A 12841-nucleotide genomic window follows, 5' to 3' on the forward strand; every position below is an offset into this window, starting at 1 on the left:
ACAATTCTGTGTTTTTCTGTCAATATGGGGTGCTGTGTGTACAATAATGAGGAAAAAAATGAATTTAAATGATTTTAGCAAATGGCTGCAATATAACAAAGAGTGAAAAATTTAAGGGGGTCAGAATACTTTCCGTACCCACTGTAAGCACTGCATATGAAGAGCACAAGAGACTCAACTCACAATTCATTTTTTTAAAGAGTTGATGCTAGCTAATGTAATATTTTATTCAGTATTGGGGAAAGTTACTTTTAAAAGTAATATGTTACAATATTGTATTACTTGAACTTGTTTTTGTTTTTAAAAATTATCCAAAATAAATTTTTGAGCAAGTACATAACCAGCCAATGTTCAAAACTATGTCATTATCTTAGCTCAATTCACAACGGTAAGCTTGTAATACTGTTTTATAATAAGAGCGACATGGTGGATTTCCACGGGAAATTCGAGCATGCAGCAGTTCCTCTGTGCGTCATTACGTCACGTCCATAAACAGAAAGGAAGGAGTCCAGGCAAGTCGGTTTTATCACAGGAGGATGCTGCTTGTAGCGGCACATTTATAGCCTGTTCTCACAGCAGCTGAAATAATTAAACTTATCATTTTGATGGTGGATTGTAATCCAGAAAGATCCAAATGACAATCATCAGTGATCAACTAGAGATTCACCCGTAGTCAAAAGCAAAAGACTTTGAACTGTGGAGTGGATACAGAAATTGAAATCCACAGGTAACGCTAATATGCACAGTCATAGCAATGCTGATGTTGTTAACATTAACAATTTGAGAACAATATAACAGTAATAATAATTTGCATGGTTTGGCATGATACCAGCTAAGCGATCGTTAGATTTAATAATCATTGGCAGCACGATTTATTGTAGGCCTAATGCTTTTTTCCTCAGTTGGTCAGAACAAAAGTGGCAGACATGTTACTTGTTCAGATGATATTTTCCAGTGGAAATTCTTATATTGGTCATACTTTCAAGACGCAGAATCTGTGATTCTGAAGTTCAGTATCCACACCGGTGCAGTGACTGACAGCAAGCATTAGATTCATCCACGCTGACTAGCTGTGCCGATGCACAACACCCGTACAGATAACTGTTCCGCATATGACTGCAATTACAGGTTTCAAACAAGAGATGGCGACAAAGAGAAAAAATTGCGGACTGCAGCTTTAATTATGTATTATTTTTTGCTTTTTAATAACAAACAAAATGTTTAATTTTTGGCAAATGTAAAGGCCCTTTCACACCACACAAGTGAAATGAATATGCCTCTGGCCAAAGAAAAGAAATGCAAATTCTTGCCTGTGCAGTAGAGGGTGCAGTTCAAACAAACCTTAGCTGTGATGCCATTCCAAATTTCATAGGAATAGGATGCAGGAGAAGAAAGTTCAACACTCATATTATCAATCAATGAATAGGAAAAAAAAAATACTTTTGTAACTTAATTGAGAAAGCAACTCTTTCTTACTCATGTATATTTTGTTGTAAATGTATAAATAATGCATTACTTTACTAGTTACTTGAAAAAAGGTATTTAAGTATTAAAATACATTAAACACACATAGGGGTTAAAGCAGTCCATTTTTATTATACATGTTGGATTTACTTTATCCTAACAGTAGGTTTTGGGATCGCTTCTCCATGAAGAATACATGTGATGCTTTCTTAGAGCACAGAAGAGATATTGGCAGCCATTTATGTTCATTGCATCTTTTTTTCTGGACAGTGTAAGTGAATGGTCATTCTGCCTCACATCAGACATGAGGGTGATTAAATGATGACAGACCTTTTTTTTTTCGTTGAGTGAACGATGCCTTTAATAACAAGTTAATGTTGTTTGTTGAATTGTATGTCTCATTGTTGTACCTGAACACGTGAAAACATATCATATATATTGCAATAGCAGTATTTGTGCATTTTCAGGCATGGAAGAAAAAAAAAAAAGAAAACAAATCAACCCCCATCTCCACAATCATGAATGGCAATCTGTAAATATTTCCATCAGAGATGATGCTGGCTGAAATATTTTAAGAGTTAGGATGTGTTTAACTGATATTTTAAACCAGCGGTAAAATAAAGCATAGACAAGAGGATTCAGACCACAGCTAACATACAAAGTCCATGCTAGAAATGTCATTGTAGTGGAAGAGACTGCAGTGGTTTCTGTTAGAGAACAGATATAGAATGGAATATAGCATAGCAGATAAGCTGTCACAATGATTCCTAATGTCAGAGCAGCTTTACTCTCAGATTTCCTCCTCATTGAACCTTCCTTTATACATTTTCCACCCTTCATCAGAGAGTTTATGGCTTTCACTTGCCATTGTACAACATAAAATATCCTCAAATATACAGAGATGATCACTACACAAGGAAATAGGAATAAAAAGAATAAATCTGTAAATATCCAAGCAAGACTATTCATGACAATACACTGACCATAGCACGTTTTGTGTGAGATATTAAAATATCCATTACTAATTACATACACAACATTGTAAACTGAAGAGCAAAACCAGCAGAGACAGATGCTTATTGAAGTTTTAGTCATTGTTATTTTCCGTGGGTATATTAAAGGGTGACACACAGCCACATAACGATCAACAGCAATTAAAACTAAATTACTAAGAGATGTAGAAAGAAGCAACCTAACAGTAATTGCAAACATTCCACAGTAAGTGTCTCCAAAGTACCAACACATCTCAATTTGTTTGATGCCCTCTATGGGTATCAAAATAAGGCCAGTAAACAGATCTGCCACAGCCAGAGAGAGAATAATCAGGTTTGTTGGAGTGTGAAGCTTCTTGAAGTGAGAGATGGAGATGATCACCAGCAGGTTCACAAACACAGTCCATGCTGAGAGCAATGAGATGAACAGGTAAATTATGTAATATTCATATCTGGAGCGTTTTCCCTTGATACATGATGAGTTGATGGCAGGAAAGCAGTATTGAGTCTCATGATCCTCTGTCTCGTAGGCCATGAGTGAGTCTTCTCCTGTTAGGAGTTTGTTCTGCCCTCCTTACTGTCCTTTCATTTATACAGCATCTGGATTAGACTGGCCAACCCATCTACCGCCCACTCTGATGATGCATAATGGCACAATTATTTTTTTTCATGATGCATGAACAGAACAGTGGATTGAAGCTAAGATGTAAGAGGGTTTGTAGTCCTTCCTTGTGCGCCTCTAATTGTGTCTAATTACTTGTTTTGTTAATGTAGCATTTTGACCTTATAGTTAAAAAGAATATCACAAAATGTAACCTTTTTCATTGAAGTAAAACAATTGAAAGCCTAATGACATAAGACACACCTGAAAGCAATTTACACAATGAACCAATGAGAATGTGACACATGAAACAAGGGTACAAATCAGAACATTAAACATGAGACTAGGGAAGCACATGACATAATCACATAAGGAAAAGGGGATCACATGACAAAACCAGGAACCTTGATGAAGAAAACATAAACGTGAATCAAAACCAAACGTTACAGTGAACATCTAAACATTGCTAACGCTCTTGAGAGTGACATTTAGATGAATATAAATATGTGCTGCATGCTTTCCTCTCAATAACAAAATAGACACACAACAAAAATGACAGCAGTGAGAAAAAGCAGCAAAGAAAGCATCTGATCATGTGGATGTAGATGTGAATTATGTTTGCATGAGCTCTGCAATTCGACACTCCAGTCAAGTCACGTCACGTTTATTTTTTACCACTTCATACAATATGTTGCTTTAATATATAAATAGCAATATATTGTTATCTTGGTTTAGTTTTGGTTTAGATTTATTTGCACACACATAAAATATATACAATAAAGCACAAAAAGTACAATCCATATACTGTGCAGGGAGAGGCAGAAAACCCAAAAGGGCTTATTTAAAGCCTCCACCTAAACAACAACAACAAAAAGATTTTTAGACTTCACTGATCGAAGTCTATAGGCCTACTGTAATTAAGACATTTATTCAGGAAATTCATTACAATCAGAAAGACGTATAGTACAGAGAAATTTCATGTCGGAGTAGGATTTGAGCAAACGTTGTTACCGGTGAGCAAGAGTGGAGCATTCGCTTGGGCCATGAGCTAATGAGCAGAGCGCACTGGCATAGAGCCGAGGTTTCGCTCACATGCTCTTTTCCAGACGACCATGTTGTTATTAATGTCCGCGTGAACTGGAAGTTGCAAACGACTTTTCTCCAGTGTTGTGACGTTTTTCCAAGTGAAACAGAATATTGAATAGAGGGCAGAGTTTTACTTTAGCCACTCCTCTTCTCCATCTCTTGCTCATAGCAGACTAATGGTTGGAGGGGAGTGGTTTACGTGTTTTCAACCCAAGCCATCAAACTGACGTCATCATAGAAGGAACGCCATTCCAGACCGGAAGTAACTTTTCAGATTTTGATTAAAGATTACCGTGACAAACTATTTTTTTCTGTTTTTAACTTGCACGGATTAATTGTTTACCACAAGACTAGTAATATGCACTAACAAAGTAAATAAGGTAAATTTTGATTTCATGTGTACTTTAAATATTTGTGTATTGAAATGCTCAAATAAGATGATGTAAAATTTGAAGAGTCTTCTGTGTTAGCCCTCTTGACTTTGTAATTTGTTTGCTTTCGTCACTTTCATTTTTCATCTTGTGCACTGAATCCCTATACTGAACAGCTGACTAGAATCTCTGCTCCAATGCTCATTCAACACCAAAAAGCCACTGATGGTGGTCTGACTAGTGCCAACGTTGCAGAATGCACCACAAAAACTGAGCTGAGAGATGCTCAACAATAGCTGACCGTCACCTTGGTATGTCACGGCCTTATAATTTGGGGATATTTCAAAGGGGTCAAATGAGTTCCAAGTTGAATCAGGTTATTTACAGCTGAACATTAGTGCAGTGTAGTGCTCATACTGGTCCATAATTTTTCCAAACTATATTGCTATGCATAAGACAAAATTGAGACACATGAAATCAGAAAATGAAGCTTTTACATATTATTAACAATTACAGCTGTCAGTATAAAGTACAAGAACATTGATGTCCAGTGAAACATGAAAGTTTACTTAGTGCACATTTAAGCCCTGCACTGCAATATTGAGATTCTTTATTACAGAATTACTGCAGCTAGTATCTACTGACTCCTTGTGTACTGTTTGAAAGTGCCCAGTTTGTGCCACAGTCATTCAATATACATTCAGATAAAGTCACAACCACTTGAAGGTGCATCAGTGGACATGATCACAATACAAAGAGTACAGTGGGACCTTTTACACATTTACAGAGATACGGTGATGCTTATCAGTAATATCAGAGATAAATGGCTAAAGGTGAGTCTGGTGCAAGGACAACAACCTCTCCTAATTATTTAAATGAACATATATGTGATGCATTTTTACATAAATATTGTGATTTACAGATAATTTATGTATACCAGCTTACATAAGCAGCAGATCTGCATGCGAAACAGTTGTTTTTTAAAGAGTTTGATGCTAGCATGTTGATAATGCAATGATGTTAAATATGTTAATCAGCATTACAATACATAAAACACTAAAGCAGTCCATTTTTACTACACTGAACTATTTTCTTAGAACACAGAAGATATATTGGCAGCCTCAGTCACCATTTATGTCTCATTCTTGAACCTGAACACATGAAAACATATCACATGTGTAGCAATAGCGGTATTTGTGCATTTTCATGGATGGGAAACAAATGTTGTGCTTTAAGTGCAAAAAATGAAATAAATCAACCCCCACCACCACAATCATGAATGACAATCTGTAAACATTTCTATCAGAGATGATGCTGGCTGAAATATTTTAAGAGTTAGGATGTGTTTAACTGATATTTTAAACCAGTGGTAAAATAAAGCATAGATAAGAGGATTCAGACCACAGCTAACATACAAAGTCCATATCAGAAATGTCATTGTAGTGGAAGAGACTGCAGTGGTTTCTGTTAGAGAACAGATATAAAATGGAATCCAGCAAAGCAGATAAACTGTTACAATGATTCCTAATGTCAGAGCAGCTTTACTCTCAGATTTCCTCCTCACTGAACCATCAATTACACATTTACCACCCTTCATCAGAGAGTTTATAGCTTTCACTTGCCATTGTACAACATAAAATATCCTCAAATATACAGAGATGATCACTACACAAGGAAATAGGAAGAAAATGGTCAAATCAATGAATGTCCAAGCAAGACTATTCATGACAATACACTGACCATAACACGTTTTGTGTGAGATTTTAAAATATCCGATACTAATTACATACGCAATATTGTAACCTGAACAGCAAAACCAGCAGAGACAGATGCTTATTGAAGTTTTAGTCATGGTTATTTTCTGTGGGTACAGTAAAGGGTGACACACAGCCACATAACGATCAACAGAAATTAAAACTAAATTACTGAGAGATGTAGAAAGAAGCAACCTAACGATAATTACAAACAGTCCACAGTAAGTGTCTCCAAAGTACCAACACATCTCAATTTGCTTGATGCCCTCTATTGGTATCACAATAAGTCCAGTAAGCATGTCGGCCACAGCCAGAGAGAGAATAATCAGGTTGGTTGGAGTGTGAAGCTTCTTGAAGTGAGAGATGGAGATGATCACCAGCAGGTTCAGAAACACAGTCCATGCTGAGAGCAATGATATGAACAGGTAAATGATATTGTATTCATGTCTGGAGCGTTTTCCCTTGATACATGATGAGTTGATGGCAGGAAAGCAGTATTGAGTCTCATGATCCTCTGTCTCATAGGCCATGAGTGAATCTCCTCCTGTTAGGAGTTTGTTCTGCTCTCCTTACTGTCCTTTCATTTATACAGTGTCTGGATCAGACTGAAAAACCCATCTCCCTCCCACTGTGATGATGATGCATAATGGCATAATTATTTTCTTGATGCATAAACATATCAGTGGATTGAAACTAAGGTGTAAGGGTTTGTAGTCCTTCCTTGTGCACTGGTACAGTAAGTGTGTGCCTGTAATGTAGGGAGCAGGACAACAGAGTTAGAGATCCATGTGCAGGCTTTATTTACAGAAGAACGTAAATAGAGTGTACAGGCAGTAGATCAAACACCAGCAAACAGTAACAAGAAGGCAAGGCAAAAGAGTAATCCAAACATAGACAATGGTCAAGGCAGGCAGCAAACGATCAACAAACAAGGAAACAGTCCATGGTCAAAACACTGGCAAGGCAAGGCAAGGCAAGGCAAGGACAGGACAGGACAGGACAGGACAGGACAGAACAGGACACAAACCAATGCAGCTTTTAAAGGGTCATTGATGGGAAACACGTGTGAGTGCATGATTGGTTCCTAGGTGGGGAATTGTGGGAAATGGAGTCCATATAATGAAGTGCACTGACCCAGGGCATATGTAACAGTGCCCAAGACTGTACTTGTTTTTTGAATTAAAAATGTACTCCATCCAAAAATTACAATTTCTTTCATTATTTCACTCAACCTCATGATGACCCAGATATGAAGGGTTCATAGTTTTCAAATTTAGAAAAAAAAATGCTTGATTTTAACAGTTATGTTTTCGAGGTTTGAAATGAGGTTGAATTTTAAATATTGTAATTGGAAATATTTTTTTCTTAGAACATGCAGTGTAATAAAAAAAATATTGAAAATAAACTATATTGCCAAACGTTTTGGGACGTCTGCTTTTATGTGCTTTTATGACATTCCATTCTTAATCCATAAGGTTATTATGGAGTCACACCAATTTGAAGGCAAAAAAGCAGTAAAACATTTTACCTTGATTTGTTTGGTGAACATATTTTATAAGTGTGTGTAGATGTGATTAGATGTTCTCTGTTTAGTCACTATACTTTATATTATTTATTTTATTTTTTAAATCAGATATGTTGATATTAAGTTTATAAGTGATAGTGTTTATAAGTTTAATGTTCTTTTGGTGTGTTCATAATCCATAATAATTGATCATAACAATATATTGATTTATACCAAAGAATATACACTAACAAGAAGTGAAACTCAATATAACGTTTCATTGCAACACTGGTGCCCAGCAGCCGCCCTGCGTTTCCACCATTTTGGAGTGTAAGCGACTAGGCAGTCCACTAGTTTCTATGGCAATATCAGCTGCTTTAAAAAAAGAAAAGAAAAGTACATTAAAGCTGAAATCCAACTTGAATAATGACAACACAGAATAAAATACTACCATAGTGATCATCAGATCCTTTTAATAGTTTATTTTACAGACTGTTTTAAGTCTTCCACTTTTTTTTACAAAACCTTTTTGCTCTCTAGAAACCCAGTCAGTTTGGGTTAAAATTCTTTAAAAGATCAAGTTTAAGCATTAGGCTTATAAACACTGAATTGAAACCAACATATGAAATCAAATTGAGGACATGCATCAGAAAAATTGGAAATGTTGGACAATAAATATATGAATATAACAGCCTGATTTTGCAGTGTTGTCTAATTTCCGTTAAAGCAAAAGTGGGAATTATGTGATAACGGACACAGCAATGCATTGGGTATTATAAGGGACAAATGCTTATTGCGGATATATATATATATATATATATATATATATATATATATATATATATATATATATATCCGCAATAAGCATTTGAATTCCCTAGTGGTAGAATTTTTGTTAACAGCATCAAAGGTTGCATGTTCTAATCTGCCCTCGCATGTTTTTTTTTTATTTTCCTCATTAAAATCAAATATGTCCATCAATGGTTGTATATCAAGAGCAGCGACACGTTTGTGTGCATTTGTTTTGTGCGTTAAGCAGTCATTTGATGCACTCGTCTGTGCTGTGAAGAGTGTGCACACAAGCAAAAAGAGAACGTAAACCCCGCCTACTGTTCAATTTGATGCCATTTCTAATTACTGGGGGGGATTTGTCTAGAGTTATGTGGGTGAAGAATTCTCACACGCCAGTCAAGTCAAGTCAAGTCAAGTCAAATTTATTTATATAGCGCTTTTTACAATTGCTAATTGTTTCAAAGCAGCTTTACATATTAGAAGCACAGAAAAAAGGGAATTGGTTAAAAATAAGCTGTACAAACAAGCGTGGTAATATGTAACATATACAAGATGGTGCTACATTAAGCCAGTCAGTTATTCACTACAGAAACTAAAAACTGACTGAGCATCGGTCACACAGTTTATGGTCTGCCATCTGGTGCTGCATTAACAGTGCATATTCTCTTAGAGAAAAATCTGATTTATTTTCTTAATATTTTCTTGTGGCCCATAGTGAGAATTTTTTATTTTATTTTTGTTGAATTGAGAAGTATTTTGTGTTAAACAAGTTTTAAATGATAAGCTATCTAACTAATCTGTTATCATCCTCGCAGCGTGCCGGTTATGCGGTGATGCACTAAGATATTGCGGGGCAAATGAACTGCAATATTAAGTTAATAATAAACGTAGCATAATAATAATAAGAATAATTTAATAGGCCTGCATGCCTGTCCGCCATATGCCATGGACGACGGTGCGCATGTGCAGAACGCGTCTTTCTGTGCTCACGGGAAAAGGAGTATCTTTGAAAGGCTTGCATGCTCAACTGTGCACGTCATATCTGCTTAATTGGGAAAATGGATGTTTGCTACAAAAGGGAAGTTAAAGAGAGTGGGCATTTTTGTAAGATGAAATGTAGGGATGAACTCCTGGAAACTGTTTGCCATCAACCAGTCAGCCACATGGATTTTCCAGTGAATCACCCCTGAGCACATTCTTGCTTCAGTCTATATGCAAAGAAATATTGTAATTTAGAAAACAATGTGTTATAAAATAGGAATAAAATATAAATAAATATGAACTATTTTCATTTTTAAACAAAATTACCTTTTGTTATCTATGAAAATCACATTCTTTTTTTTTTTGCAATTTTATTTGTATAGCACATTTCATACACAATGGTAATTCAAAGTGCTTTACATAAAAAGAATAATAAAAATAGAACATAAGGAATAGAAATAACAGTAAAAACAGAGAATTTTGCTATCTGGATGGAAGTCTCAGGGAGTTTGTTGTTGTTGTTGTTGTTGTTGTTGTCGTCCATCAGAGTTGGATCTAAACAGATCCATTCATCAGAGCAGATCAGAATGGATCTTCCTCATCCAACAGGACTGCTACCTGTTAAGGCACTTCAAACTGATAAACATAGTTTCAATCTCCCCTTTTGCCAAGACACCTCAAACTGCACCACACAGCCCTAATCCCCCTTCCGGAGATATCTTACCTATGGAACGCAGTTCAAATTTCCCCTTTGGAAATTTCCCCCTTTGGAAAGTGTCCTGACTGTAATCCAGAGATATCTTAACCATGCACTACAGCTTAAATTTCCCCATGGTTTGTCAAATTTACCAAATTTTAACCTAATCAATTTCTTTCTCCCAGCTCTTTCAACCAGACAGCAATAATGCATTAAAAGTCAGAATAACAAGATGATACATAAAAGATATAAAATACATTAAAAATGAAATAAAAACAGGAAAAGGAATTAAAAGAATAAAAAGATAATACGTATAAAATAAAGTGCAAACAGTTCGGACATAGCACAGTGCTCAATCAGCAAATGCATAGATAAAAAGATGTGTTTTGAGTTTGGATTTGAATGTGGCTACTGTTGGAGCACACCTGATCTCTTCTGGAAGCTGGTCCCAGCTGCGGCTGGCATAACAGCTAAAAGCAGACTCTCCTTGCTTTAAGTGAACCCTGGGTATTTCTAAATGACTTGATCCTGATGATCTGAGTGATCTGTTAGGTTTATATTCTATGAGCATATCTGCAATGTATTGAGGTCCTAGGCCATTGTGTGGTTTATAAACAAGTAACAGTACTTTAAAATCAATTCTAAATGCAACTGGAAGCCAGTGCAAGGACCTGAGGAATGGTGTGATGTGTTCATGTTTTCGGGTTCTGCTCAGAATCCTGGCAGCAGCGTTCTGTACGAGCTGCAGCTGTCTTATGGTCTTTTTGGGAAGACCAGTGAGGAGCCCATTACAATAATCCACCCAGCTGGTGATGAAAGCATGAACAAGTTTCTCTAAGTCTTGACTGGAGACAAAGCATCTAATTCTTGCAATATTTTTGAGATGATAATACGCTGATTTAGTTATTGTCTTTACATGGCTACTGAAACTCAGGTCTGACTCCAAAATCACACCAAGATTCCTGACTTGATTTTTAGTTGTTTGACCCCTAGGGTGAAGGTACATATTTTTTTCTCTCGCATACGTGCGCACACACAATAGCGTTACAGTAAGGATTAAAAACTGATAAATATCTTGAAATACATCTCTAAAAGGTGTAGTAACTGTGGTACACGCAGAATAATTACTCCGTTTTTAAATTGACATGTGGTAGGGTGCTTTGTACTGTATGTGTGGCCATGTTCAATTGACACCACTGAAGACCACCCTGGTTAGTGGCTGCAGTTTAGAATACAGAAAGTCAGTATTAGAAAAGTTACGCTAAGTATGCTTTTATTGTCTTCGTGCTGGCTTATACAACATCAATATTGTACTTTTGTACTGACATATATTGGTGTGGACAGGGTCATCACTATAGGGGCCCACAGTAAAAATCTGCATCACAATTTTCATTACTCATTTTTGTATTTTGTACAGTATGTAAACTCATTTTACTGTGTTGAAACTATTGGAAGAAAATAATTGTTATTAGGCACCATTAGAGTGAGCGGTAGATGGGTTGGTCTGTTTGATCCAGACACTGTATAAATAAAAGGAAAGGAAAGAGAGAAGAACAAACTCCTAACAGGAGGAGACTCACTCATGGCCTATGAGACAGAGGATCATGAGAATCTATACTGCTTTCCTGCCATCAACTCATCATGTATCAAGGGAAAACGCTCCATATATGAATACAATATCATGTATGTATTTTTTTTATTGCTGTCAGCATGGACTGTGTTTCTGAACCTGCTGGTGATCATCTCCATCTCTCACTTCAAGAAGCTTCACACTCCAACAAACCTGATCATTCTCTCTCTGGCTGTGGCTGACCTGTTTGTTGGACTTATTGTGATGCCTGTGGATGCCATAAAGCTAATTGAGACATGCTGGTACTTTGGAGACACTTTGTGTGACCTGTTTATGATAATCATGGGTCTAGCCCTCTCAACATCTATTTGTAATTTAGTTTTAATTGCTATTGATCGTTATGTGGCTGTGTGTACCCCTTTACTGTACCCACAGAAAATAACCACAACTAGAACCTTAATAAGCATCTGTCTCTGCTGGTTTTTCTCCTTTGCCTACAATACTACTGTCTATCTAATTGGTGGCAGATATTTTGAAAGTTCACAAAGAACAGACACATGCTATGGAAAGTGCTATTTGATGATAAGTTTTTCATGGATAGTTGTTGACCTGTTCTTTTCATTCTTGTTTCCTTTGACTGTGATCATAACTTTGTATTTGAGGATATTTTATGTTGCACATCAGCAAGTGAAAGTTATAAACTCTCTGATGAAGGGTGGTAAATGTGTAATGGAAGGTTCAATGAGGAGGAAATCTGAGAGCAAAGCTGCTCTGACATTAGGAATCATTGTGACAGCTTATCTGACATGCTATATTCCATACTATATCTTGTCTTTAACAAGTAGTACAATAATCTCTTCTGCTACAATGACATTTTTACTATGGACTATATATGCTAACTCAAGCCTGAATCCTGTTGTCTATGCTTTATTTTACCGCTGGTTTAAAATATCAGTTAAATACATCTTAACTCTTAATATACTGAAGCCATCATCCTCTCTTTTAGACATATTTACAGATTATTCATGA

The 12841-nt window shown here is 36.3% G+C and overlaps 1 protein-coding gene and 2 pseudogenes across 1 annotated transcript; 1 reads left to right on the forward strand and 2 right to left on the reverse strand.

Moving 5' to 3' along the window:
* Window positions 1-1980: 1980 nt before the first annotated feature.
* Window positions 1981-4171, reverse strand: LOC137028307 (trace amine-associated receptor 13c-like; annotated as a pseudogene).
* Window positions 4172-5787: 1616 nt separating this feature from the next.
* Window positions 5788-6797, reverse strand: LOC137028309 (trace amine-associated receptor 13c-like; annotated as a pseudogene).
* A 4979-nt stretch (window positions 6798-11776) lies between these two features.
* On the forward strand, window positions 11777-12841 carry LOC137029491 (trace amine-associated receptor 13c-like). Its single transcript, XM_067399103.1, has one exon. The coding sequence runs from the start codon at window positions 11825-11827 to the stop codon at window positions 12839-12841; it is 1017 nt and encodes a 338-aa protein (XP_067255204.1). The 5' UTR covers window positions 11777-11824.

Source organism: Chanodichthys erythropterus, chromosome 10 (genome assembly GCF_024489055.1).
Source record: "Chanodichthys erythropterus isolate Z2021 chromosome 10, ASM2448905v1, whole genome shotgun sequence".
Taxonomy (NCBI): Eukaryota; Metazoa; Chordata; class Actinopteri; order Cypriniformes; family Xenocyprididae; genus Chanodichthys; species Chanodichthys erythropterus.

Bases quoted from the DNA above. Each gene is read 5' to 3' on its own strand.
- LOC137029491 (XM_067399103.1), top strand. From the start codon at position 11,825: ATGGCCTATGAGACAGAGGATCATGAGAATCTATACTGCTTTCCTGCC.